The sequence below is a fragment of the Uloborus diversus genome, chromosome 1 (genome assembly GCF_026930045.1).
Source record: "Uloborus diversus isolate 005 chromosome 1, Udiv.v.3.1, whole genome shotgun sequence".
NCBI lineage: Eukaryota > Metazoa > Arthropoda > Arachnida > Araneae > Uloboridae > Uloborus > Uloborus diversus.
This window is the reverse complement of record NC_072731.1, coordinates 29285378-29309860: the sequence shown is the minus strand read 5'-3', so window position 1 is coordinate 29309860 and position 24483 is coordinate 29285378. Positions and strand designations below refer to the sequence as shown.

Below are 24483 nucleotides of genomic sequence, written 5' to 3'. Positions count from 1 at the left end.
AATATTTGCAACATTTCTGTTTTTTAGTCTTATACATTACTAAAAAAATTATTGAAGACCCGAAAATAATTCTTATTTTACAATGTAAATGTAATTAGCTTCAGTTTATTATAACAATTATTACAAAACATTCTATATATGTTATTATTGTACCTGTTAAATCAGTATGCAACAATTAAAAAAAAATCTGATAAATGTAAATAAAACACATATTTCCGTTTGTTAAACATCTTTTATATATTAGTCTATAACATCTTCCAGAATCTATTCACTGTTTCAGCGTGGTCTTATTACAAACTAGTTTTGTAAGGGTAGTAATTGACAAACCATTGTGGATTTTTGATTCTAAAAATGAAAAATTAAAAAAATATCTTTCTACTGCAGCTGCACTTGCAGGAAACATTTGCAGAGGTGTAACTAGTGTAAGAAATCTTTGGATACTGTACTTGACTTCAAACCCACATGAGTAACTTCTTAAGTTGATGTATGGCTTTTCCATCTTTGATAGCATGAGTTAATATTGCTAAGAAGTAGAGTTAATCTAAAAGGCATCCATCAAACTAGAGATATACAGGTTTCCCCCCCCCCCCCATCTCAAATCTATCCACTTTCTCAGTAAAAGAGAAAACTGCACTTAAGTTTTAAGGAGAAAAAGTTAATGTTTTCCTACACATATTATTAAACTACTTTCTGCCAAAATAGTTAGGGCCTGGCAAAAATAGATTTTCCAAAGTGATAAATACAGATTTTGTGTTGACAGCTTACACAGTTTTTTTTAAATAATATTTTTCTTCAGAAAGTTGATAAAAACATTAAATAATGCTTTGATAAAAATTTTAATTGGTTTTTTTTGTCTTCTTGTTTAAAATAAATGCAATATTTAAATTATCTTTAAGACTTAAACATTTTGAAAATATTTGTCTCAAAAATTTTTAAGCATCTAAATAAAAAAGGGAAAGTCCTTATGTTTTTCAGCTACTTGCTGCCATGGAGGCCCATATGCTAAATTTTAAGGGGAGTGGGGGAATCAGATGTGTTCCCCATGGCAACAGATTTCATCACAGTTATTAAAATTTGACATTTTCACTGACTTATTCAGTAATGGTTGGAGAAGAAATGTTTTTACATTTTTGCAAAGAAAAAACTACTAAAAGCAAGGAAGTTTTAATTTTTAATGGGAGGGGGAGAGGCTGAGCCCCCATTTATCCCTCCCCCTTATGGGTGCTTATGATTGCTGCCCAAGTTACATAGCTCAAAAATCTAAATAGATTAGAAAAAAGAAAAAAAAAAACAACCCTAAACACTAAATTTTTAATAAATTTAGTAATTTCAAAGACATAATTCTTTTTAAATATTTATATAATTGGACTTATAAAAATAGTTTATATGCTGCAATATGTCATAGCAGAGGTTTAAAATCATTGCTATTACTATTATAATGCATTTTTTTTTTCATTTTAATAATTAGTCTAATTAATAATTAAATTTGATAAGTAAAATATTTATTCAGTGTTGCATATTATATACCTCATTGCTATTCTATAATCAACATAACTTAATGCAACTATATTTGTAATTGGGTTTTTGCCATCTTTTCCATTTTTGCTATAGTTTTTTCCAGTCCTGGAAAAAATACCTTACTGCAAAATGACCAACCCTGGAATTTTTCAGCTGTAAGTTGCATTACACTTGATTTGGAAAAGCAGCAAACATTTGCATAATTTGATTGTCAGGACTCAGATGTAGAAATACTTAAGCATGGATCCCGCTATACATCTTATTGGGAATGTCACGATGATACATTTAAGAAATAATAAAATTTTGATTTTCAGTGAATAAATCTGTTCCCTTTTTTTATAGGCTAAACTTAATGCTTTGAAAACTTTAGTCCATTTACAACCCGTTGATGTTACTTCAGCTGTTGTATATCACACTTGTACTATTTTGAAAGACTCTGCATTTGTACAAGTTACCAAAGAGGAATATAACATATTTATTACACCTGAGGGTGAGTTATATGATACATCTGTCATTGAAAAGTAAGTTTCTTAATGTGTATTTCAAATTAACTGTAAAAATTTTGTACCGATACTGCACTGACTGTTATTTGATTTCAGTTTGAAAGAAAATATAAATTCAACTAAAAATATCAAGCGAGAGAGTAAGCTTTATTCATACAAAGATCAATTAGAAGAATTAGAGTTAAAAAAAGTAAGCTTTTAAGATTTTTAAACTTGTTTTATTAAATTTATTTATTTTTGACACAGGAGCTATAGTTCTTACCTTTAATAATTTAGGAAATTGAAGCGAAGAAGAGAGCAAAGGGTTTGATTAAAGAACCTGAGCTAACAAAGAAACAAATAGAAGCAAAAAAATCGCAACTAGAAAAGGAATCGGCAATAAGAGCCAAATTGAAAAAAGTAAGTTTTAGTTGCTTTGACAAAACCAGCCCCTTTTTGCCGTAAACCTTTATGTTGTTTACTGCAAATACATGTAAAAATGTAAAGTTTAATTTTTGAAATGAACTTATAAATAAAAATGAAATGAAATATTTGTATCTAAACCCATTAGCATATTTCTTTGGCATTGAGAGTAGTGTCTACACTCTATAGGTCATGGAAGTCTTGTCCATAATTTTTTAAATACTAAATGTTGCTCAGAAACTGCGAAAGACAAGGGCATAATTGGAAAACAAAGAACATAAATTTAAGTTCTTTATTTTAACCTTTGAATTTCAAGAATATTTTTTTTTAAGGCTGGACACTTTAATAGTTGATGTCTTCAATTTTCGTAAAAATTTCAGGATATTTTACTAGTATTATGATAAGAATAAGTGAAACTTCTTTCCTCTCTAATTTGACTTGTTGGCCCCCAAGTGGACGTCAAAGTTTAGGGTTGTGAGTAAAAAGAGCTAAATATATGATTGCTTTGCTTCAAAAGCAGTGAGTGAACAGAGTCAATTCTTTTAAATAAGGATACTGCTTGATACTAGGTACATTCTAGTATAAATATTTTAGTGACTCACTCATAGCTTTGAGGGCAAAGGTCAATTGAAAATGCAAGTTTTAAAATTTTTTTTGCCTTGTTTGGGCTTGGATGTCTGCTATTGCCGTGAGTAACCCTCGGAAATAAGTATATGCTGCCGTGCTAAACACAAATGTCATATCTGCACTTTTTGTCGAAATTGAGTTATTGTCACCAGGTGGTTCTTTGTCACATATTTTACCCTAATACAGTATTTCATAGTCATTTGTCAATGGGAAACATTTTAAAAAAAATTACGAAAAAGTTTCATCTGAATCAAATACAGGGAGACGCACAACTTTAAACGAGAATTTCTCATTTTGAACTCGGCTGCAGATACCGCTTATGAGCTTAGCACGACAGTATGATCAACTACTCACCACAGTGTAGTACTAAGAAAAATATAAAACAGCTTTCGTTTCCCTTGGCTTTAGTAGTTGAATGGTCTCAAAGTTGATGATTTTTTAAAAATTGCCAAGTTTAGAGGTCAATATCTTTGATCGCGACAGGTCAACAACTTTGGGACACAGCTGTAGTTGTAGTCCGAGTGGTGTAGTTTAAGATCCAAGTTAGAAACCCATGGCAATTAATCAACTTTTTTTAATTATGCGGTCTCAAAGTTGATAATTCAGACCCCGAAGAGTTCCTATTTTTCCTACTTTTTCCTACTTTTTAGAGCTCTCTCCTTATTTTCCTACTTTTTCCTTTTTTTTCCTACTTTTTCTTTCTTTAGTATAGCACTTCTAATTATGCATTGATTCTTATTTTTACAATGCTGCACCGATTAATTTTCTGCATGTTTTGATTTTGAAAAGTAAAAGAAACAAACTGATACTGAGCTTTTCATTGAATGACTACAGTAATTTCTGGAAGGAACGCCGCGGTGTTTGCTTGTTTAAAAGTTAAATTTTCGTAAGTGACTTTTTTGCCGTAGCAGTGTTTATGATCAACTTTTCTTTTTATCGCCCCGACTTCAGTCCTACTGTTTTAACGAAACAATAAAGACATAGATACTGGCACATTCTGATGCTATTATATATTACTTACCCGTCAATTAGAAGCTTTAATTAAAGTAAACGGCCAACTGTTTAAAAAGTGCGGGAAAAGCCGAATTTCCTATTCGCCAATGAAGCCCTATTTAAACAGAAAGGCAATGTAAAACCTTAAAAGGAACGTCAGAAGCAAAAAATGAAAAGCCTGTACACTGTACATAGTTTATTAATGTTAGTACAAAATAAAAGCGACAGATTCGAGAAATTCGCAAAAAACGGACCACGTCAAAAATAATCGAGGAAACTAACTTTTTTTATACATAAATGTGATTATTGTTCATTCTAAATCGTAAACATAATTATAAAATTTCATTTTCTTTCCTTGCAAGGAGTATTTGTAAAAAAAAAGAAAAAAAAGGGCAAAATCTAAATGAGCAAAACGTTCCCGATTTTCGGAGAAAATCGGAATTTAATTCAAATTCCGTTTTTATTTCTTCTTATTTTTAAAAGTTGAGGGATAAAGCCACAAGCAAATATGTACTGTATTTTTTTTTTAAATATTTTTAATGGGGTATTTTCTACTCTTATATAACATCAATATCAAGGAGTTGCTCATGATTTTTAAGTGCTGCGTTTTTGGCAATGCGGCATTACTGAACATTTAAAATATTTATGACAGACTCTTGCTCTTTTCGGGGTGCGGCAATTATACCGATGCATCGTATCTACTGCAAGTTATTGTACTTAGGGTGCCTGATCAAAGGGGGGGGGGGAGAGAAAGAGATATACACTGGAGCACCGTTTATACGTTTCACTTTTATACGTTTTTATCATTTATACGTTTTTTAAATTGGTTCCTGCGGAGTCAAATACACATTAACGTATATCTATTATACGTTTTTTCCTTTATATGCTTTTTTCATACAGTTCCTTCAAAAACGTATAAACGGTGCTTCACTGTATATGCAGGCATTTGATGCCAGGTGCTCCCCGCTCACTCTCAATTTCGTGAACAATTTCCGAAGGAATATTTTTGTTGTATGGTGAGGATTGAGAAAAACTACATGCCTTCTCTTTAATGCATAGAGAAACATTAGAAACTGATCTTTGTCATCGATAAAAATGTTATGTTTACCATGCATGGATTTTTCTTTTTTTCCCGTGACAAAAATTTTGGAACAAAGAGAGATAAAATCATCAAACAAATAAAACAATATTCGTTTTTATTGCTTGATTAAAATTAAAACTGGCCCGTCATTTTGATTTTTTTCCCCGGGAATGGCTAGCAAAGGATGTATACTGAATGCAAATTTTATCTGAAAACAACAAAAACCTCACAAACTTGTATTGCCTGGGAGGGGAGAAATTGACCCCACTGACCCCCATAAATGACGTGCCTCAAACAAAAGTTTTCTGTTGAATACTAAAAATACGTAGCATAATACAATCCCTTTAGTTTACTTATTCGTTATTTATTTAGTTTAATTATTTTATTATAAATTTTATGTCCAGTATTTAAGAACAAATTTATTTTAGATCTGCATATTCAGTCTTTTTCTTTTCTTTTCTTTTTTTTTTTTTTTTTTTCAAATTCAAACATTTGCCCATGTTTATGCAAGAATGCATGTCAGCTGCTCATTATTTTTAACTAAAACTAATTTAATATTTGCTTTGCTTTTTGTATCATAGTTTATGACAACAGGAGCTGAAAGTTAGTATTTTCGACTGATAAATGGATGCTCTCGAAGAAATGTTTTCATTTTTGGCAAAACAAATCATTAACAAAAATGGTTTTATTGCACTAAAATATGAGTTTTATTATTATTATTACTATTGTTTCTCTATCACACTTAAAAATTTTATTACTGTATTGTTGAAAGGTGTTTCTTTGTTTGGATTTTATTTTCATATTTTTGTAATTAATATCTTAGTTTCCACCAGTTTATTTTTCATACTGATGATTGTCAGCTTCTCTTTCGTTTTGTTTTTTCGACTGGGTCTCTTTCATTAAATCCCTTCAATACTTCAAAAGTACTGTTAGTTTATTTGTGGGACAGTTTTAAATCAAAAATATCGTTAGTTTATTTTACATTAGAAATGAAATTTACGCTAAAGTTTTCCTCTTGACGTGTGTGTAGTCCTATATCTTCCTATTTTTTCCTACTTTTTAAAGTGATTTTGTTCCTACTTTTCCTTCTTTTTAAATTTTTGGTTCCTTATTTCCTACTTTTTCCCAACAGAAAATCACTTCGGGGTCTGATAATTTTAAACAACAAGAATCAAAGTTTTAGGTCAATTACGCTAAAATGCCCGAGTCGATAATTTTGAGCGAGAGCTGTAATTATGCTCTACGTGGTGTAGTTTTAGACTCATGTCAGAAAACCATGAGATGTAATCATATTACTTAATTAAACGGTCTCAAAAATGATCATTTCAGTAAAAAAGAGTGTTTTTTCGCGAGTTTATATGCATGCTACTCAAAATCTTATGAGCTCAAACTCACATAAATACTAGAACGAATCAACAGCCAATCATACTTTAAGCTCTCAAAATTTCATGCTTCCAGTGTAATAAAACTTTCTGTAACCCTTTGACCACAACATCACAATTCTTCTCACAAAGCTGATCCGTCGATTTGGAGCACTTAATTTTGGAGATCCTAGATCCTCAGAATTCGGATCTCGAAAGCTGAAAATTAGCATCAGTTTAGTTTCAAAGACATCTCTACGCTTCTATAAAATTTCGTCCCATTCGGGGATGATAGAGTGGGAACAGTTTGAAAAAGTTTTTTTTTTTTTTTTGACTTAGTATTTATGTTTTTTTTTTTGACTCAAATTTAATAATTTTTTTTATTTATAAAAGTTTATTACTATAAGTAGTGTATATGCAAATTCTACTGTAAATATGAACTCAATCTCTTACCCAATTACAATCCTCTTCCTAAAATATAGCATTGATTTATGATTATATATCTGAGTGATTCCACTTCAACTGACCTAAAATTTTTAAATTGTCCCTGCTTGATCATCCCCAAATGGGATTAAATTTTATAGAGGTGTAGCGATGTCTTTGAATCTAACCTATGCAAATTTTCAGCTTCCGAGATCCTAATTCTGAGGATCTAGGATCTTCAAAATATAGTGCTCCAAAATGGCAGATCAGCTTTGTGAGAAGAATTGCCATGTTGTGGTCAAGGTTACAGAAAATTTTATTATAGTTGGAAGCATGAAATTTTGTTAGCTTAAAGTACATTTGACTGTTGATTTGTTCTAGTATTTATGTGAGTTTGAGCTCATAAGATTTTGAGTAGCACGCATATAAACTCGTGAAAAAATGCTCTTTTATCCTGAAATCATCATTTTTTAGGCTGTTTCATTAAGTAATATGATTAGATCTCATGGTTTTCTGACATGAGTCTAAAACTACACCACATAGAGCATAATTACAACTCTTGCTCAAAGTTATTGACTCAGGCGTTATAGAGTAATTGACCTAAAACTTTGAGTCTTGTTGTTCCAAATTATCAACTTTGAGACGGCATAATTGAAAATGTGATTAGTTGCCATGGGTCTCTAACCTGGACCTTAAACTACACCACTCGGACTATAACTACAGCTGTATCCTAAAGTTGTTGACCCGTCCCGATCAAAGATATTGACCTCTAAATTTGGCCATTTTAAAAAAATCATCGACTTTGAGACCATTTAAATATTAAAGTCAAGGCAAACGAAAGCTATTTTGTATTTTTCTTAGTACTATACTGTGGTGAGTAGTTAAATACAAATTTCTGAGGGTTACTCACGGCTTTAGCAGATATCCAGGCAAAAACAAGGCAAAAAAAGTTTTAAAAGTTGCATTTTCAATTGACCTTTGCCCTCAAAGCCATGAGTGAGTCGCCAAAATATTTATAGTAGAATGTACCTAGTATCAAGTAGTATCCTTATTTAAAAAAATTGGCTTGATTCACTCATTGCTTTTGAAGCAAAGCAAACATATATTTAGCTCTTTTTTCTCACGACCCTAAACTTTGATCTCCACTCGAGGGCCAACAAGTCAAATTAGAGAGCAAAGAAGCTTCACTTTTTCTTATCACAATACTAGTAAAATATCCTGAAAGTTTCAAGAAAATTGAAGGTTTCAACTATCAGGCCACCATTCACTTTGTCCAGCTTTAAAAAAAAAAGACTCTTAACCCTTAAATCGTATTAACAAGGTTCGAGTTTGCCATTTTCCAATTGGTAGCATTTTAATCTAGATGTAATGGTTGTCACTGTAGATTTAATTCTTTCTATCAAATCTATCTATCAACTTTCTTTACCATTTTTAAAATTGTGTTAATTTTTTTTAAAGGCGTTCTGATTTGGTATTTTATTTTTACAGCTCAATGATCATTTTCAGTGTGCATTGGACAAAGTAAATGCTATAATTGAATCAAAACCTTCAACTCTAGGTGTCTATATGAAGGATTTAACATATGTTTTAATACCTTTGTTTTCGTCACCCTTGTGTGCCTACAGAGCTACTCATTTATTTGTCAGTCTATCTAGTGTTGTGCCAACAGGTGTTTTATCTTTATGGAGTAAGTAGCATAGGACAATAATAGCTTAATTAAAAATATGTGTTTGTTATTTTGTTGTTTTTTCTTGTGATTTTGTTTTTTCTCCAGGGTTTGTCTGTAAAGTAGTGAGACTGCTTGTCATTTAATGTGGCAGTTGCAAGCAATGCGCTCCTTAGAAGTGGGATTCGCGATTGTTACTCTCAACAATGTGATGCATCAGGTGCTTATTGTGTCCCAGCTCTGACCCAGTGAAGAGCTGGGTCAGAGCTGATCAGAGCTACTTTTGCAGATTACTGTCATGGGGCAGGAACCTGTTTTTGAATATATTATATTCATGTTTCACCTGAGAAAAATCAGAGACACTAGAATCCTCTGCCGGGTTATTGCCACACTGGCTTTAGTTCTGCCTGCTTACCTAGGCTGGATAGTGGTCTCAACCTTATCTCCATCACCATGCAGCCTTAGTGTGAGCACGACAGCTTTTTTCCTCTACCCAAAGCTCAAGAGAAGCCTGAAAGCACATTTTTTCGACAATGTTCTTGCCATCCAAGGTGCTATCAACCTCTTTTAAAAAGATTATGGCAGTTAACATTCTGGAAACATTTGCAGCGTAGGAGGAATCACTGATGGCAAATGGTGTGTCAGCTCCCAAGGAAGCTTTTGGAGAATTTCTGTAACATATGCCAATCAGATCAAATTCTTTCTACCAGGATCAATCTCATCACTTTATGAACAAACCCTTAATTATCAGATTTTTTGTTTAGAGTATCTCTCCTCTTATAGGGGGAGTGGTTTTTTTTTCTTTTTTTGAATATAAAATAGAAAGTTAAAATAGCATGATTTTAATGTATTTCTCATTTATTTGAAAAATGTATAATCAGGCCCGCACTAAGTCTGATCTGTGCCGTTGTGCAAATGCCTTTTTAGCGCCTTTTGCAGTGATTCGACGAAAATATGTAGTTAACACCTGGAATGAGTAAATTACCGCCCAATATCCAGGGCTAAAGCAGAATTACATGAAATACACCGCCAGCTCAGTCATTTCCAGCCAAGGACTGCAGTTTCGTGATTAAAAAAACAATGTGCAAAATATGTATTTAATTTTGGATTGCAGTGTACATTTTTACTTCATATCTTGAAGTTATTTCGAGCTCAGTTGCTCCTCTGATATGCTAATGCATTTTGGAAAAAATGTTTTAAGTACCAAAGTTAACGCCGCTCTAAATATCTCTCTTCTCTAATCTGTAATTGATGAATAATTAATCAAACTTCTATGCCAGTTAAAACATGACAGCAAGGTACTCAGTACATTTCTAAATTGAAGTATCGAGGATATGTCACCTTAAATCTGTAACAGAAATCCCTCCTTGTAAAACTATCGATTCTAAAATGCGGAAAGTATTGAATATGATATCCAAAACAAATGCATTTTTCAAAGTTTTTTATTTTATTTATTTATTTTTTGACACACAAATAGTTAAAGAAAAAAGAATGTGGAGGGAATTGATTAATTATGGTCAAGTTGTTACTTTTTGCAACTAAGAGGTTAACCAAAATTGTTGTCTACATAATAGAAATATTACGCTCAATAAAATACATGCAAATGGGCTTACAGTATTTTTTAAGTATGATATCGTGAAATATTCGAATTCCCACCAACAATAATTAAAAATCACAAAGAGGACATATTGCAAAAATTAAAATGAGTACAACATATTCACCTGGAGATCCAAAATGGGGCATAGAAAATTTCTTGAGCCTCATATGCTCAACTTATGTGCTATAGACATACCAAAACGGCATTCACGGCTGCACATTAGGAAGAAAAATGCTAATGTATGCATTAATTAGCATCACATATTTTTATTGTAAAAATTGAGCCTTTGAATAGCATTTTCAGACACCAACAAGGCAATAATTTTTCCTTTTAGATAGGCAGTGAGAGCATTGCTTTTTCAATGAGCAGCGTAATTTTACTGCTGTCATTAAATATAAACAGGGCCTGATGAACGCACGGTCGGACAGTTCCATAGACTTGGGCACCACAATTTTAGGGGCACCGGCACCAAAATAGAGTAAACTTCTTTATTTCTTCAGTTTTTTTTTTGAAAAGCTCCACATGAAAAATGTGCAAGTTTTCTTGTGAGAGGTCTAGCAAATTTTGCCAGGGCCTGGGCATAATTTTGGTTTGCCGGGCCTGGATATAATGAAAAGTTCAAATATATTTTTTTGGTTGGAGAGATTCCCCCCATTTGGAGCAATTTTGATTGGTAGAGCTTGACGCCTTTTTGACTCTGGCACCGTAGTGCACCCACACGACCTCACACATAGAGACGGTGTGGCCCTGTGTATAATACAGTAACAATTAATAAAAATATCTTCACCATTTATTTTTTGCTTATTTACAATTTTTCCAAGATTAAATTTTCTTTTTTAATTTAAAAGTAAAAGTGTAATCACAAAAACTAATACTTTGCAATAAATGATATCAGAAAGCCTCTTTTACAAGAGTATGAAAATCACACATTTCTGATCATAAACATGATTATTGCAGTTAATTTTCCTTCTTTATTTTCAAAAATACAGCAAAATATTTCTGAATTTTCTTTGAACTTAGGGAGGGGAGCAACTTTTTCATAAACCAACTTGCATGTCAATTTCATATAGGCTGTGGTTTATTTTTGTTTTTATCTTCAGGTAAACCAATTGCTTATTCTACGCTGCGTCTGTTTGAAGCAGCATGTGATCTTGACCCATCATGGACTGAAATAGATGTGAATGAGATAACTTTAAAAATCATCAAATTCCTTTATTTAAACACCTGTCAAACTTCTGTCAGTGGATATGATGAACACCTCTTATCCCAGACTGCTAAAAACCATTTGAGTGCTCCTGGATTTTCTTATTGCTTCCCACTGATGCAACATTTGCTTTTAAATCAGACATCAAATGTACTTTTGTTGGAGCAGATATTATGTATTGTTTCTGAGCATCTGGACATCCGAGCCATCGATGAAATGACCGGAAAGGTATTGTTTTATCTCAAAAGTTGTGTTAATCAAATTTCAGTGATGAAGACTCAAAAATAATTTATTGTTACATTTTAAGAGAAACCTTCATGTATATAATACAAATAGCTCACTTTCATCCATTATGTGAAAATATATATCTGCTTTAAAATTATCTTCATGATACAATTTATTTTTTTTTTTTAATTGCTGGAAAGTGAGTATGTATTAATGAGATGCTGTTTCTGATGCTCTCAAATTGTTGGCTAATTCATAATTTTACATGTTCCAAGGTTTGAGCTAAAGTGATATGATAACTACATTGGTTCCTCCAAAATTCTCTTGGGTAATTCCACAAAAATGTCAACCCTATGTCCCGCATGTGACAGTTCATAGATTTCATTAAAAAGTAATACTTTTAAAAGGTAATGACAAAATTTTTTGCTTAAGAATTCAGTTTTACAGCAAGCGAGATATTTATAATGCCCTAAACATTTGCAAAGAAAAAAGGCATAATCATTTTTAGTGTACATATTTTCAGATATTTGCATAATTGTAAAGAATTTAAAAAAGAATTATCAAGATCATATCCATTTGTTAATTTCAAGCCAAAAGGTTACTACATGCTTGCCAACTCTACTGTTTTTAACGGGAGACTCCCGTTTTTTGCTTCCATCTCCCAATTTCCCGTTTTTTTTTTATTTTCTCCCGTTTTGCAGTTCTTTCAGTCAATCATCAAAAAGTTTCACTTTCTTGTCAATAGATGGCGCCCTTTTCTTGTGTACCAATGTCAGGGAATAAGAATTTTTCCAATTAATAACTCATTTAGTGAAAAAAATTTTTTTTTTTTGTTGAAACTTTCCACATTGCATGCTCAACGAAACAAGCGCTTTGCCGAAAACTGCAGCAGATTTCAATCTTTTTGCATCTTGAAAATATTTCAATTATTTTGGAAGTTTGGAGTTATTTTACCATCGGCTGCCTTATACCTACTTATTTTATATTGTATTTTCAATATATATTGATTTTTTTTTTTCGGAATTTTGTAATTAAATTTTTGTAGCTACTGTTTTGGTAGAGACTAGAATGTACAAAACTGTAAGCCAATTCCAACTTTATTATTTAGTTTTTCCTTTTCAGTATATTTTTCTTGCTGCTACCAATTTGCTTACATCTGCAAAAAGATCCCCATTTTCCCTTTAAATTTAGTATTCATGTTATTTAAAAGCATAATTTAATAATTCTGTTGTGAAGATATGTTGCTGGTGAATCAGCTATGTACCTCTAGTGGAATCTCCTATTTTTTTTTCCTTTGAAGGTTGGCAAGTATATTAATAAAAGCCAAAAACAAACCTATTCTGACCAAGAAGAAATCGCCAAAGACGATGTTAATACTGAGAAAAAAACTGTCGCTCAACTAACAGTTACAATTAGCTATGAATAATAATGATAAAAAACGCTACCCACAATACAAAAGAAACACCCACATTCACAAAAGTGATTTTTTTTCAAAACCAACAAGTCAAAGACCAAATTATTTGAAGATGAAGGACTTCAGGCAATTACAGGAGGTGTGACACGCATTTTTAAAAGTACCGCCAACCTACGGCAGTTCAGAAAGAATATTTTCAACTGCAGGAAGTTTGTTCATTACATTGAATTCCAGGTTTAGTGAAAATTAGCATGGAGTTTTTTTGCTGTTATTGATTTTTTGTTATGATATTTGTTCCTTTATTTTATATTTGTTTACAATAAGTAAATAATGCACTTTTTAAACAAAATAATGAAATATGGCAATGAAACATTGTTTTTGAATATTTCTTGAGAAATTTCTGATACCGGTCATTTTTAGCACTGAATGAATAAATACATTAGCAATTTATTTAAGTGATCCTGTATTTTTTTTTCTTTTGAGCTGTGTAATAGCCAGTTATTTTGGCAAATTTTGAGGTTCATTGATTTTTTAAAATTTGAAGAATGTTAAAGATAACTGAGATTAAATAGTGTGTTTATACTGTTTAATTTTCAACATTATTGATGAAAACTTCAATTAAATTAATCATGATCATGATATGAATGATAATTCAATAACCATAAGTAATAACAATGAATAGTTTATCTTTATTACATAAATACTAGTTTTAATAGCTCTGTTTCTAACCTTTTTTTTTCCCCTTTTACAGATTTATCAAGAAAGTGTACCTATTTTACAAATTTTAGATTCCCTACTAAAAGTCATTTGCAAAACAACAGGTCAATTACAGGTTGGTATTTTTTCTTAAATGTGCATTTTTAGTTTATTTTTACTTTCTTCTATATCTAATATATAGAAGAAAGTATTGGATTCGTGCAAATTTTCGAATTTCGAATTTTGACGGATTCGAACGTTTTAAGGTGTGCTCAGTCCATTTCGACTATTTTTGGAAAATGTCTGTCTGTCTGTGTGTGTGTATGTGTGTGTGTCACGTCTGTGTGTGACCAGTTTTTTGTGGCCGCTCTACAGCAAAAACTACCGCATGAAATCGAACGAAATTTGGTACACATGTGTGCCGCTATGTGAACTTGTGCCCATTGGTTTTTGGCGCGAATCCCTCCAAGGGAGGTGGAGCAATGGGACGTTTTTTGAGTTTCGCGTGCTTGCTATTCCTCAGGAAGTAACTGGCGGAATCAAACAAAATTTGGTCCATATGTTGGTATTAACAGGAACAGGTGCTGATTCAATTTTGGTGTCAATAACTCAAACGGGGGTTGAGCTATAGAACGTTTTTTGTCGTGAATTGTGACTGCTGTATCTCAAGAAATAATGAACGGAATGAAAGAAAAATTTATCGGCAAGTAGCCCTTAGTGGGTATAAGAGCTGATTTTATTTTGGTGTCAACAGCTAAAAAGGGGGTAGCGCAATCGCCCGTTCTTTTTTTCCATTGTGAGTGCCCTATCTCAAGAAGTAATGCTACGTTCTGGTTGAAATTTGGAATGTATGAATCCATACGTAAACAGACTTTGGTTCAATTTTGACTCCAATTGCTCCAAGAGGTGTTGATTTTTTTTTTTTTGCGAATAAAAATAGCTTTATTAATGCAACAAAAAGAAAGATAAATCGTAATAGATTGTCGTCTGCGTATTTCTCGTGATTTTAATTGTATGGAAATGATCGGAAATATTATCTCAATGATTTAAAATTTTTAACTGTTGCCATCTTATGTTTGTTAATAAATAAAATATTTTTAATTAATTTAAGCAAGGCTTTTAAAATAACTTTCATTTTTCGCTCTTTGCTTTGCTTTTGCAATAATTCAGACATTGGGATGGTCGTCAAGTTTCTTCATGTGAAATTTTGTTTTTGTTGGGAATATTGCTTCCTCATCAAGCATGGGGAGGGATCAGAAAAAAAAAAAAAAAGAAAAATATAGAAGAAAGTTTCGTGATGGCCACAACATGCTAGTTAATGTTTGTAAAAAAAGTTTTTTTTTTAATATGTAATTGTCTGAACTGTATGAGGTATTTAAAAAATTCCTAACTTGATGTATTTAAAAAAATCTTATAATACTTTAAAAAAATCTTTTAAAGTATTACAGGTTACAGGCAGTAGCGTAACTAGGGGTTGGCAGGAGTGGCTCTCGCCAGGGGCACAGCAGCCAGAGGGGCAGCATTTCAACTGATGAAGAAAAAAAAATAATAAGAGTTTTTTTTTTTATCTTAGAATTTGAAAAATGCCTTTAAAAAAAAAAAAACTTGCAAGAAAAAGAGCTAGAGATACATAACATCTACTGAGAAGGAACATCATTCATCATTGAAAACAATTCTCAAAAAGAAAATAAGAAATGAAATTACAATGCTGTCTCCTAATTGTCGAATGAGCTAATCAAAATGTTTCAAAAAATTTTTTTCTTCAAATTTTTTTTTGGAGGTCACAATGATCTCCGGTGACTTCCCATGTGGGCAGCCCTGGGGGGGGGGGGGGGGGGCAGTGCAATTTCTTTAGTTTGCCAGGGTCTCTAGACCCCATAGTTACGCTGCTGGTTACAGGCAATATACACTCATGCTTGTAAAAATTGCAACAACATACAGGACTCATTGGAAAGGAATAAAATTGATGGCACATAGTACTTATAGTGCTACAAATAAACAGTCAAAATTACGCGTCAGTAAAATGAAAATAACATGTGTAAATTAATATTGAATGCAGCTACCCCGCGCAGGTGTGAGAGCCTGTACAGGTTTTGGCTTCAAATCATAGAGGTGCTGAAAGTCACGATTGGAAATAGCATCTCATATGGCTTCAATCTGAAGCCAAAGTTCATCCATGATCACTGTCGGACGAGGCACATGCTCCATGAGCGCCATATCCGGAGAACAGGCAGACCAAGATAGTAGCATAACCTGTTGTGCCGGAAAGAACACTTGTACATTATGTGCGACATGTGCACGTGCATTGTCCGGCTGAAATATTGCACCAGGAATGCTCTGAAGAAAGGGTAGTACCTCTGGCGTCATAGTGTCCCTATAATAGTCCTCAAGTAACCCTCCCATAGTAACCTCAAGAGCAATAGCTTGCTCTTGAGGGTACCCATAATTCGACCTAGTGGGAGTGTCCTTGACATTTAATAGCATATCAGACCTTGACGCCTGGCGTTATGCCAGTATAACATCAGATTACACACTCTGGTGGGTGACGTTTCCATGCGTAACGTCTGCCGCTAAACGTCCATCGTTATAGTGTAGATTAAATCTGGACTCATCTGAGAAGACTACCTGTTGCTAGTCTGCAAGCCATTTGGTGTGTAGGTGGGCCCATTGAAGCTGTAAGCAACGATGGTTGAGGGTGAAGGAAATTCTCTACAGGGGAATCTTGCATGCATGCCCTTGCACAGCATAGGTCAACGAACCGTGGATACAGCAAATGTGACACCCTTAGCCATACTCCAACACTGTGATAGCGTACTTGAGGACGCTATACGATCCATCACAGCAAAGCGAAGGAGGTGTCGACAATCCCGTTGCGTGGGCTGGTGCGGGCCCTTCGGCTAATTTCCTCTTCTTCTGTCCATCTTCACAGGCCAATCATGCGATTCCATTTGAACTCTGTTACTCTTTTGTATAACACTCTGCAGTTTGTACGAGGCATATTGAGTACTAGAGAAAAATATGCCATCGGCAGAAGATCATACACTGATGTCTAAATACCTTTACGTCCCTTATATACAGAGCCTACGCAGCAGTTCAGAGGGCGTATCTCGTTCAATTCATGGGCAACACATGTAATTCTAATCATTTGCATATTTTATCCCACAAACATTTCCTGTAAATTTCAGTTGATTTGCATAATTCCTTCTTGGTGTTGCAATTTCCACTAACATCAGTGTATTATAATGTTGGAAAAAAACACACACACATATATATATGTAAAGGGACTTTTTCTCCTATACACCTTTTTTAAAATTTGTCTTCCTCTTTTATATGAGATTCTGTAACAAGTCCAATTAACAAATCACCTATTACTTTACAAATATTGGATCAAACTATCAAGAAACAATTTTTACCGCAGAAAATGTCAGTTATGATTCTAAAATTGAAAATAGTGAGAATGACTGAAGCAGCATGGTATTCATGTAGAATTTCATATAAAAACTCTCACCTCTTGTTTTCTCTTGTTCTGGGGACTGCTTTGAAGAACCATCATGTATGGCATGTATGTATGAAGGGTGAAGATCCACCAGAGGGGTCATAACACTGACCACAGCATTGAAAATCTTATGAAGTGTTATTTGAGAGGTTTTTGTTCTGATTTAGGGGGAGAAGGGGGCTGTGTAGCACCATCGCCATTGGGAGGATGAGCACCTTGTATATAATGCATATAAATGCTGTATTTTTTTAAATACTAATGTATTACTAGGGGCTGTCCATAAATAATGTCATACTTTTTTCAACTGACTCGCTCCCCTTTGTCACAAAGTGTCATATTTTACATTGTTTCTTCCGCTTGTCAATGTCATGCTATTTTTCTTAAACATATTGTTATAAAAATCTTATTGCAACTAAAATGGGCCATGCCACACTTCATGTTATCCTCTCTTTCTCCTTTATCACAATTTGTCAGTTTCAGGAACCACCGTCCGTCTCAAGGCGTGACATCATTTGTGGATGACCCCATTAGTTAAAATCAATAAGAACTTCACAGTCATGAGTGCTTTAACTATACATTTGAAATTTTTGCTTTCAGAATCTGGCTGTGGAAACTCTGGTAAAAGCCTGTGAAGCTGCATCTGGCGAAGAGAATTGTTCTTTTGCTACCATGGAAGAAATTGATATCCTACTATCTGCTCTTTTACTAAGTGAAGAACAAGCTAGGCAAGCAGCTTTACGGGTGATTCTTTACAACATTGCATTTTTTCCCAGTAGAAAAAAAAATCTATGATTATTTATTTATTACTCTTGTACTTTCCTTTGCTATGTTAAATTATTCTCCTTTTCCAAATTCCCTGCTTTAACACGAAGTATTTTGCTTTTGCTGACTAAGTACTTATACTGGCAGATTGTTTATTTGTCTTGTAAGCGTTTGATGTGATTTCATTTCATTTTATTTGAATTCATGAGTGAGATTAATGTACAGGATCTTATATATCTTAAAATCAGTATGCTTTAGAAGGTTGAAGTTTCATATGTAGGGTTTGAATGAGTCTAGTTGTGAAACTTCGTTTTTAGTTGCAAATGGATGTTTCAAGCAGACTCTTAGATTTTTTTTTTTTTTTTTTTTTGTGAAAAATCACACATTAGGTTTTGTGTGGACTGAAAAAATATTATAAAATTGTGGTATACCACTGAGTTTTGCAGAGAAAATTTGGATGCCAAATCTAGTGTCAGTTTGCTACTATTTAGTGACTTTCCTACAGATTCATCATTAAAAAAACCTGTATTTATAAAATAAATCACTTTGAAATAATATTTTGGTTGAAACTGTATCTTTTCGCAGCAAACTTGGAGCATAATGTTTTAAAATTTTGTTTTGTTCACTAAGGCATTATTGTATTGTATTTTTGTTCTTTTTGCTTTTTTCATGTAGTTTTTGTCAATGCAATTTCACAGTTCTCTGCTGCTAATATATATATATATATATATACATATACTTTTTATATATATTTTTCTACTTTTGAGGGTACTATTCTCTCTGTTAATTGTACTTTCATTGGTCTAGGAAAGTATCTTCAAAATTTTGCTTTGATGAAGTACTATTTGTAGCATGAGTGCACAAACCCTCTCATTTAAGAGAATAAAAACATTGATTATTTAATGTGTATCCGAGGTAGTAGTATGGTATAGAATATAAAAGTAGTAGTATATCAGATTTTTCTGAAAAAACTCTGTGTTAAAAAGAAAAAAAAGATTTTGTCTACCTTTGTATTTTGATCAGTATTTTAGTATGCGCTATTAATACAGGCGTCCCTCGTATAACACGGTACTTGTACAACAAGTTTTCGATATTACAAGGTACCAAATTTGCGATTATTATAACACGATTTCGATATTACATGGTACGAAACTTGAATTTAATGCTTCATAGTTTTGATACAACACGAATGTTATACAATCGAACCTTGATATCTCGAACCTCCTTATCTCGAAACCCTTGATGTCTCGAAAAAATATTTTTCCCCTGCATTTTATATAAAAACCCCTATGTATTTTTCATGGTTATCTCGAAATTTATTTTTAGAGACCCTTGATATGTCGAAATTTTTGCACAGAAGCAAGTTTCAGTTGTCTTTTTTCTTTGGTAATTTTTGTAGTAAAATCAGTTCCAGGAACCAGTTTTCATCTCTCTTCTTGGAAACTTTGTGATTAGGGGATTGAAGCAAGATAATAAGGGAGTGTTGGTATGAAAGGGGTGCTGTGTTTTCCCCAGAGTTTAGAATCTTTGTGCATTTCTCTCGAACATGTTGTCCATTTTGAAAAATGGGGGTTGATTTTTCGCCAGTCACTTTTCAAGTGAAAACAGAAAATGCGTTCCTCATTTTCATCTTTCTGATTTTTTAACTCCTACAAAATGGCTGCTGAAAAGTTTTTGAATGTGGGGAGCTACTAGTTGAAGATAAGAATTTTTAAATTTTTAGGTAAAAAACCAAGTTGAAATTGTTGTTTATTTCAAAATCTCTTCCTTTGCACTTTCGACAATTATAAAATTTCAAATCTAGTAAAATATTGAAGACTACTTTATTAATTTTAATTCAAAGTGGTCTCATAGTACATATATAAATGCATATAGCGCACATGTGTGTAATTGTGAGAGTTTCTAGTGTAATATTTTAAAAACCTTGATAACTCAAAAACTCGATATCTCGAAATTTTTTCCCGTCTCAAGAGATCTGAGATATCGAGGTTGTACTGTATTTAAAAAAGATGGAATTTCATTTTTGTTTAATACATTCTGTTAATGTTTGATGATAACTCTAATACTTTGTTTTATGAAACTTGGCTTCAATACAACATAGTACACATCCGTTGATTTACAAGCATACTTATAACACGAAACAGGGTTTCGATATAACACATATTGACATGATTTTTACTGTGTACATAATTAATTAGTGTCAAAAAAGAATTTAAAAGTTATTATTCGATATTTCATTTGATACTACACGGAATGAATTAACCGTGTTATACGAGGGATGCCCCTGTACTTCATTCTTTGCTATTGATATTCATAACAGTAAATTGTCGTGTGGTATTTTATAATCGAGTAGTTATTCAGTATCCTCTCCCCTGCATTTCACTTATATAACTTTTAAATCTTCTGACTGTTAATCAAAAGTGTATGATTTTTCTCCCTCTAATACATCTGTTTAACTCACACCCTTGCATATTTTTTCCTTCCTTCTTTAGTCAGTAGGTCATCAGCCAAAGATGGGCTTTCACCTTCTTAAGAAGCCTCTTCCAGGCTAATCTTCTTCCTGCCAGTGTTCTCTAATATTTAATTCTCAAAACTTGGAGGTATTTTTTCAGGCCATCAATCCAAGTTAGATTTAGCCTGTAATTTCTCTGTGTGCCAGTTGGATATTGTAGCTTTTTTAGTAGTGCAATCTTGTGATAATTATCCAGCTGCTCTAATAACATTTGCCGTTCTTTATATCTGTATACATTAATTTTGAAAGATTCACTATATCAAATTAGTTATAAGCATAGTCAGTGTGAAAAATAAAATTTTCAGTTATTTGAAATATTCTAGTTTACAATTTCATAATCCTATTCTCAAATCCCTTAAACCTTTTTCGTGTCACCTCCTAGAAGTTGACCCTGGTTTATTTTCTTCTTAAGATTTCGTAACAAAGATTTTTTTCTTTATGTTCTAAGGTTGTTCGTCCTATGTCCAAACCACATTCTTGAAAGATTGTTCCCCTGATATAATCTCCAGAGGCAGGGTACCTGGCTATACCCTGAGACGCAGGGTGTTTATTTTAATTGCCTTCTACAGCACGCGTGTGCTACGTTGGGTCTATTCTTTTACTTTCAGTCACCACAGAGGAGTGTATATTTTTTAACTATTCAAAAAAAAAAAAAAAAGTTAAATAGTGCTCTTTTATTGTTAAATAAAAATATATATTTGGAGTTACCCCATTTGAAGAAGTTGTCAAATGCTGCTGAAATATTTATCTGTTACATAGGATAATTCTGACTTGTTATCGTGCTGCCCGAGTTCCACTATTTGATAACAGGAAGTTCTTTGTTTTTCTGAGTGTCATACTTCAATTACTATGTGCATGGTTCATACATTATATTTTAAGTAAAAACGTTTTGTTTCAGGGTTTAAAAGCATTACAAATTGTCCTTCCTCACCCAGATGTGAACTTGAAGCATGGAATGCTTGTTCTGGAAAGAATTTTTGTTGCTTGCTTTGATCCAGTTGAGAAAAATGCTGCTTCAGCTAATGAGTAAGGGTTTCTTGCAAAGCTTAAATTTATTACAATTTTCTTATTAATCAGGTTAAAAAGAAATTATTAATACTATCAGGTGTCAAAGTCATTTTATAATCACTATAAATCCTAAGATTTTTTTTTTAATTAAAGGGTGAGAAGCCATCTGATAATTCCTATGAATCTTGTATTCAATTTAAAAATCCTAAGTTAATTAAAAAAAGAAAAATCAACATTTGGAAGAAAAAAAACCTTCAGTTTTGTTGCTCTAAGAACTATTTTACAAATTCGCAGCACCAAAAACAATAATCCAATGTAGCCATCGTTTGCTATTTGACTCATGATGTGTTTTGACCATTAGAACTACAATGATCTGATAAATGGCATAAACATACCGTATTACCCGCAGTGGCCTCCATGATGCAAAAATTTGGAGGTCAACAGATTTTCAATAACACTTGCCTGGTCCTTTCCGGCATGCCGGAAAAATCGAGGTTAGGAAAAAAAAATTAATGCTATAAAAAATATTTGTTCAGCTTAAAAATGAATATAAGTTCTATGCATATCTTATTAGTATTAATAAACAGTTTAATTTTGTAAAAATATTTACTAACAATGTCATTTGTTATTTTAACAAGAAAAATATTGTTCAGTTACAAATAATTTTTAAAAAATTAATTAAAACAAAACAAACCTTTAAGGAGTAATTTACCAACCCTAAACCAGTGCTAAAGAATTTACCATAGCTATTCAATAAATAAAAATTAAACTTATCTTTCTAAAAGGAACCTAAAATAAATAATTTAAAGAGATGATTGACAAATTGCAGTAACAATGATTGCTTTTGAATTGATTACTTTATTGGCATTTAAATAAATCTGTTAATAATAACCTACCATAAATGACAAGCATTTCTATGCAATACACAATTTTTTACTTCTTTTTACAAAAAAGGAAGTATTGTATTCGGGAAAAAATTTCCACTCAAAAATCGACCTTAATATCCATTTTGCTTACCCCCAGATGAATGTTGAGGTTTTTTTTCGACACAACCACACGTACGTATGTACCTAAAAACGTATAGCTGCCCGAAATATCCATTTTGAGGTTTCCCGAGTTAATTACAACAAGTTTTCTCGTGATGTCTGTATGTACGTATGTATGTGCGTATATATGTCGCATAATTCAAGAGGGTATGCCCTAAAAAGTTGAAATTTGGTGCGAAGACTCCTAGTGGTAAAGAATTTACCATTCTAATTGTGCACATCCCCTTTTGGTTGCATTCGGGTGTTTCTAAAGGGATCTTTTGCACCTTTTTTTTTGGGGGGGGGGAATCATTGTTAATTTCGTTGCAAACTCAAGTGGTGTTATAATTTGGTGGACACTTGGCAATATATTGCCAGTTTTTTGGTCGCCTAGTTTTGTCGCCAACTTGGACATATTTGGCGATTTTTTTAAAAATTTTTTTTAAATCTGGTTTCAATTTGGCCATTGTTGGTGATATTTAGAGAGTTAACTATTGAATCACATTAAAATTGCAATAATGGGAAATAACATTAAATAGGTGTAAAAGGAAGAGTCATGTCATGCATACATTAGCTCATTTGAAAGAAAGTTACTTTTGGGATTTATTTATTTTTTCCTTACAGTGGTTTGCTTTCCGATTAGAACTGAATAAGGAAATTTACTTTTGTTTTGTTGCAAAATAAACCTCAAATTATCCAGCATGCCGGAAAATTCGAATTTTCTGGCATGCTAGTCAATCTTACTTTTTTCCAGCAAGCTGGCGAATGCTGGGCGATTTGGTATCAATCATGTCGATGTTCTTCATCAATATATTGATCAATGGTAATCAAATTTAACTGTAAAGTCCATGTTATTGAAACAATAAAATAAATAAAGCTTTGAAAAAGAATGTCTATTTGAATATTATCTCAATTTATTTGAACTGCACGTTAAAGAAAATATAACTGAATTTCACCCTCAAGCGAAATAAAACTGCTTTTCATCGCATCCAGAGACTGCAGTGTTGTCCTGACTGTGAAACTGAAGTCTCTAAATGCTGTAACGAGCTTTGTAATATCTGTTTATAGTTCTTGCCTTTGTTCTTGCTATGGGGTGCTAAATTTAAGCTTAAAATTGCACAATTTGCTTTTAGTTTTTAAACGTCAAATTAACCAAAAGAAGAACTGAGCACATATATCATTAAATCTTTCTTCAAATCTAATCAATATGAAGAGAAATATTTACTATATCTAAATTAATTTAAATTATTTGAAAAAGTACATATATAGTCAGTGTCAGAAATGCAATTTTCAGTTGGTTTAAATATCCTAGTTCATCAAAACATTTAGAGTATACCCTTATCAGATGCAAACATTTTCTTTCTTTCTTTTTTTTTTACTTTTAAAAGAAAATAAACCTAAAAGAAAATCAAGCAGTTTAGGCGGGATAGCCTTAAACTTAATTATTATTCATGTACTAAAAGGATATTTGAATAAAGCTTGATGATAAACAGAGTTTTTCAATTGGAATAATCTGTTACATGAATTATTTAAGCTTTAGCAATTTCTTAAAGCAATAGACCACCAGTATCAATAGACCATGTTGTTAATTGACCCTCTTGATCCCCCCTCCTATTTTTAAATGATTAGCTTGGCTAGACCGGATTGGCAAAACTCAACAATTAAAATTATTTATCTCCCCTTAATAACATTACATGTTTAATAATTCTTTAAAGATATGATGTGTTTGACGTATTTGTTTATCTAAACCTTGAAAATGGGGTTGTTTCCTTCAGTCAAAAGTAGTACTTTTAGTCACTGAAATTGATAGAACAAGCAAAAAAAATAACAGGGATCCAGAAAATTCTTTCTTTTTCCCAAAAGTTATTTTTTAATTAATTTTTTAAAATGTCCAAGGCGTCGTCTTGATGACGTTACAAATGATGCTCTTTGGCGCATTTTGTACCGCATTTCCACGTTATGATAGTCAA

At 32.5% G+C, this 24483-nt stretch overlaps 1 protein-coding gene across 1 annotated transcript in view; it reads left to right on the top strand.

The window, feature by feature from the left end:
- The window catches only part of LOC129228588 (eIF-2-alpha kinase activator GCN1-like), a 176527-nt gene that overhangs the window by 51438 nt on the left and 100606 nt on the right, over positions 1-24483 (top strand). The window contains exons 20-27 of the mRNA XM_054863273.1: positions 1861-2039; positions 2118-2211; positions 2298-2420; positions 8397-8595; positions 11272-11603; positions 13766-13846; positions 17804-17947; positions 21379-21506. Coding sequence (XP_054719248.1) covers positions 1861-2039; positions 2118-2211; positions 2298-2420; positions 8397-8595; positions 11272-11603; positions 13766-13846; positions 17804-17947; positions 21379-21506 — 1280 coding nt within the window. The remainder of the gene's footprint in view (positions 1-1860; positions 2040-2117; positions 2212-2297; positions 2421-8396; positions 8596-11271; positions 11604-13765; positions 13847-17803; positions 17948-21378; positions 21507-24483) is intronic.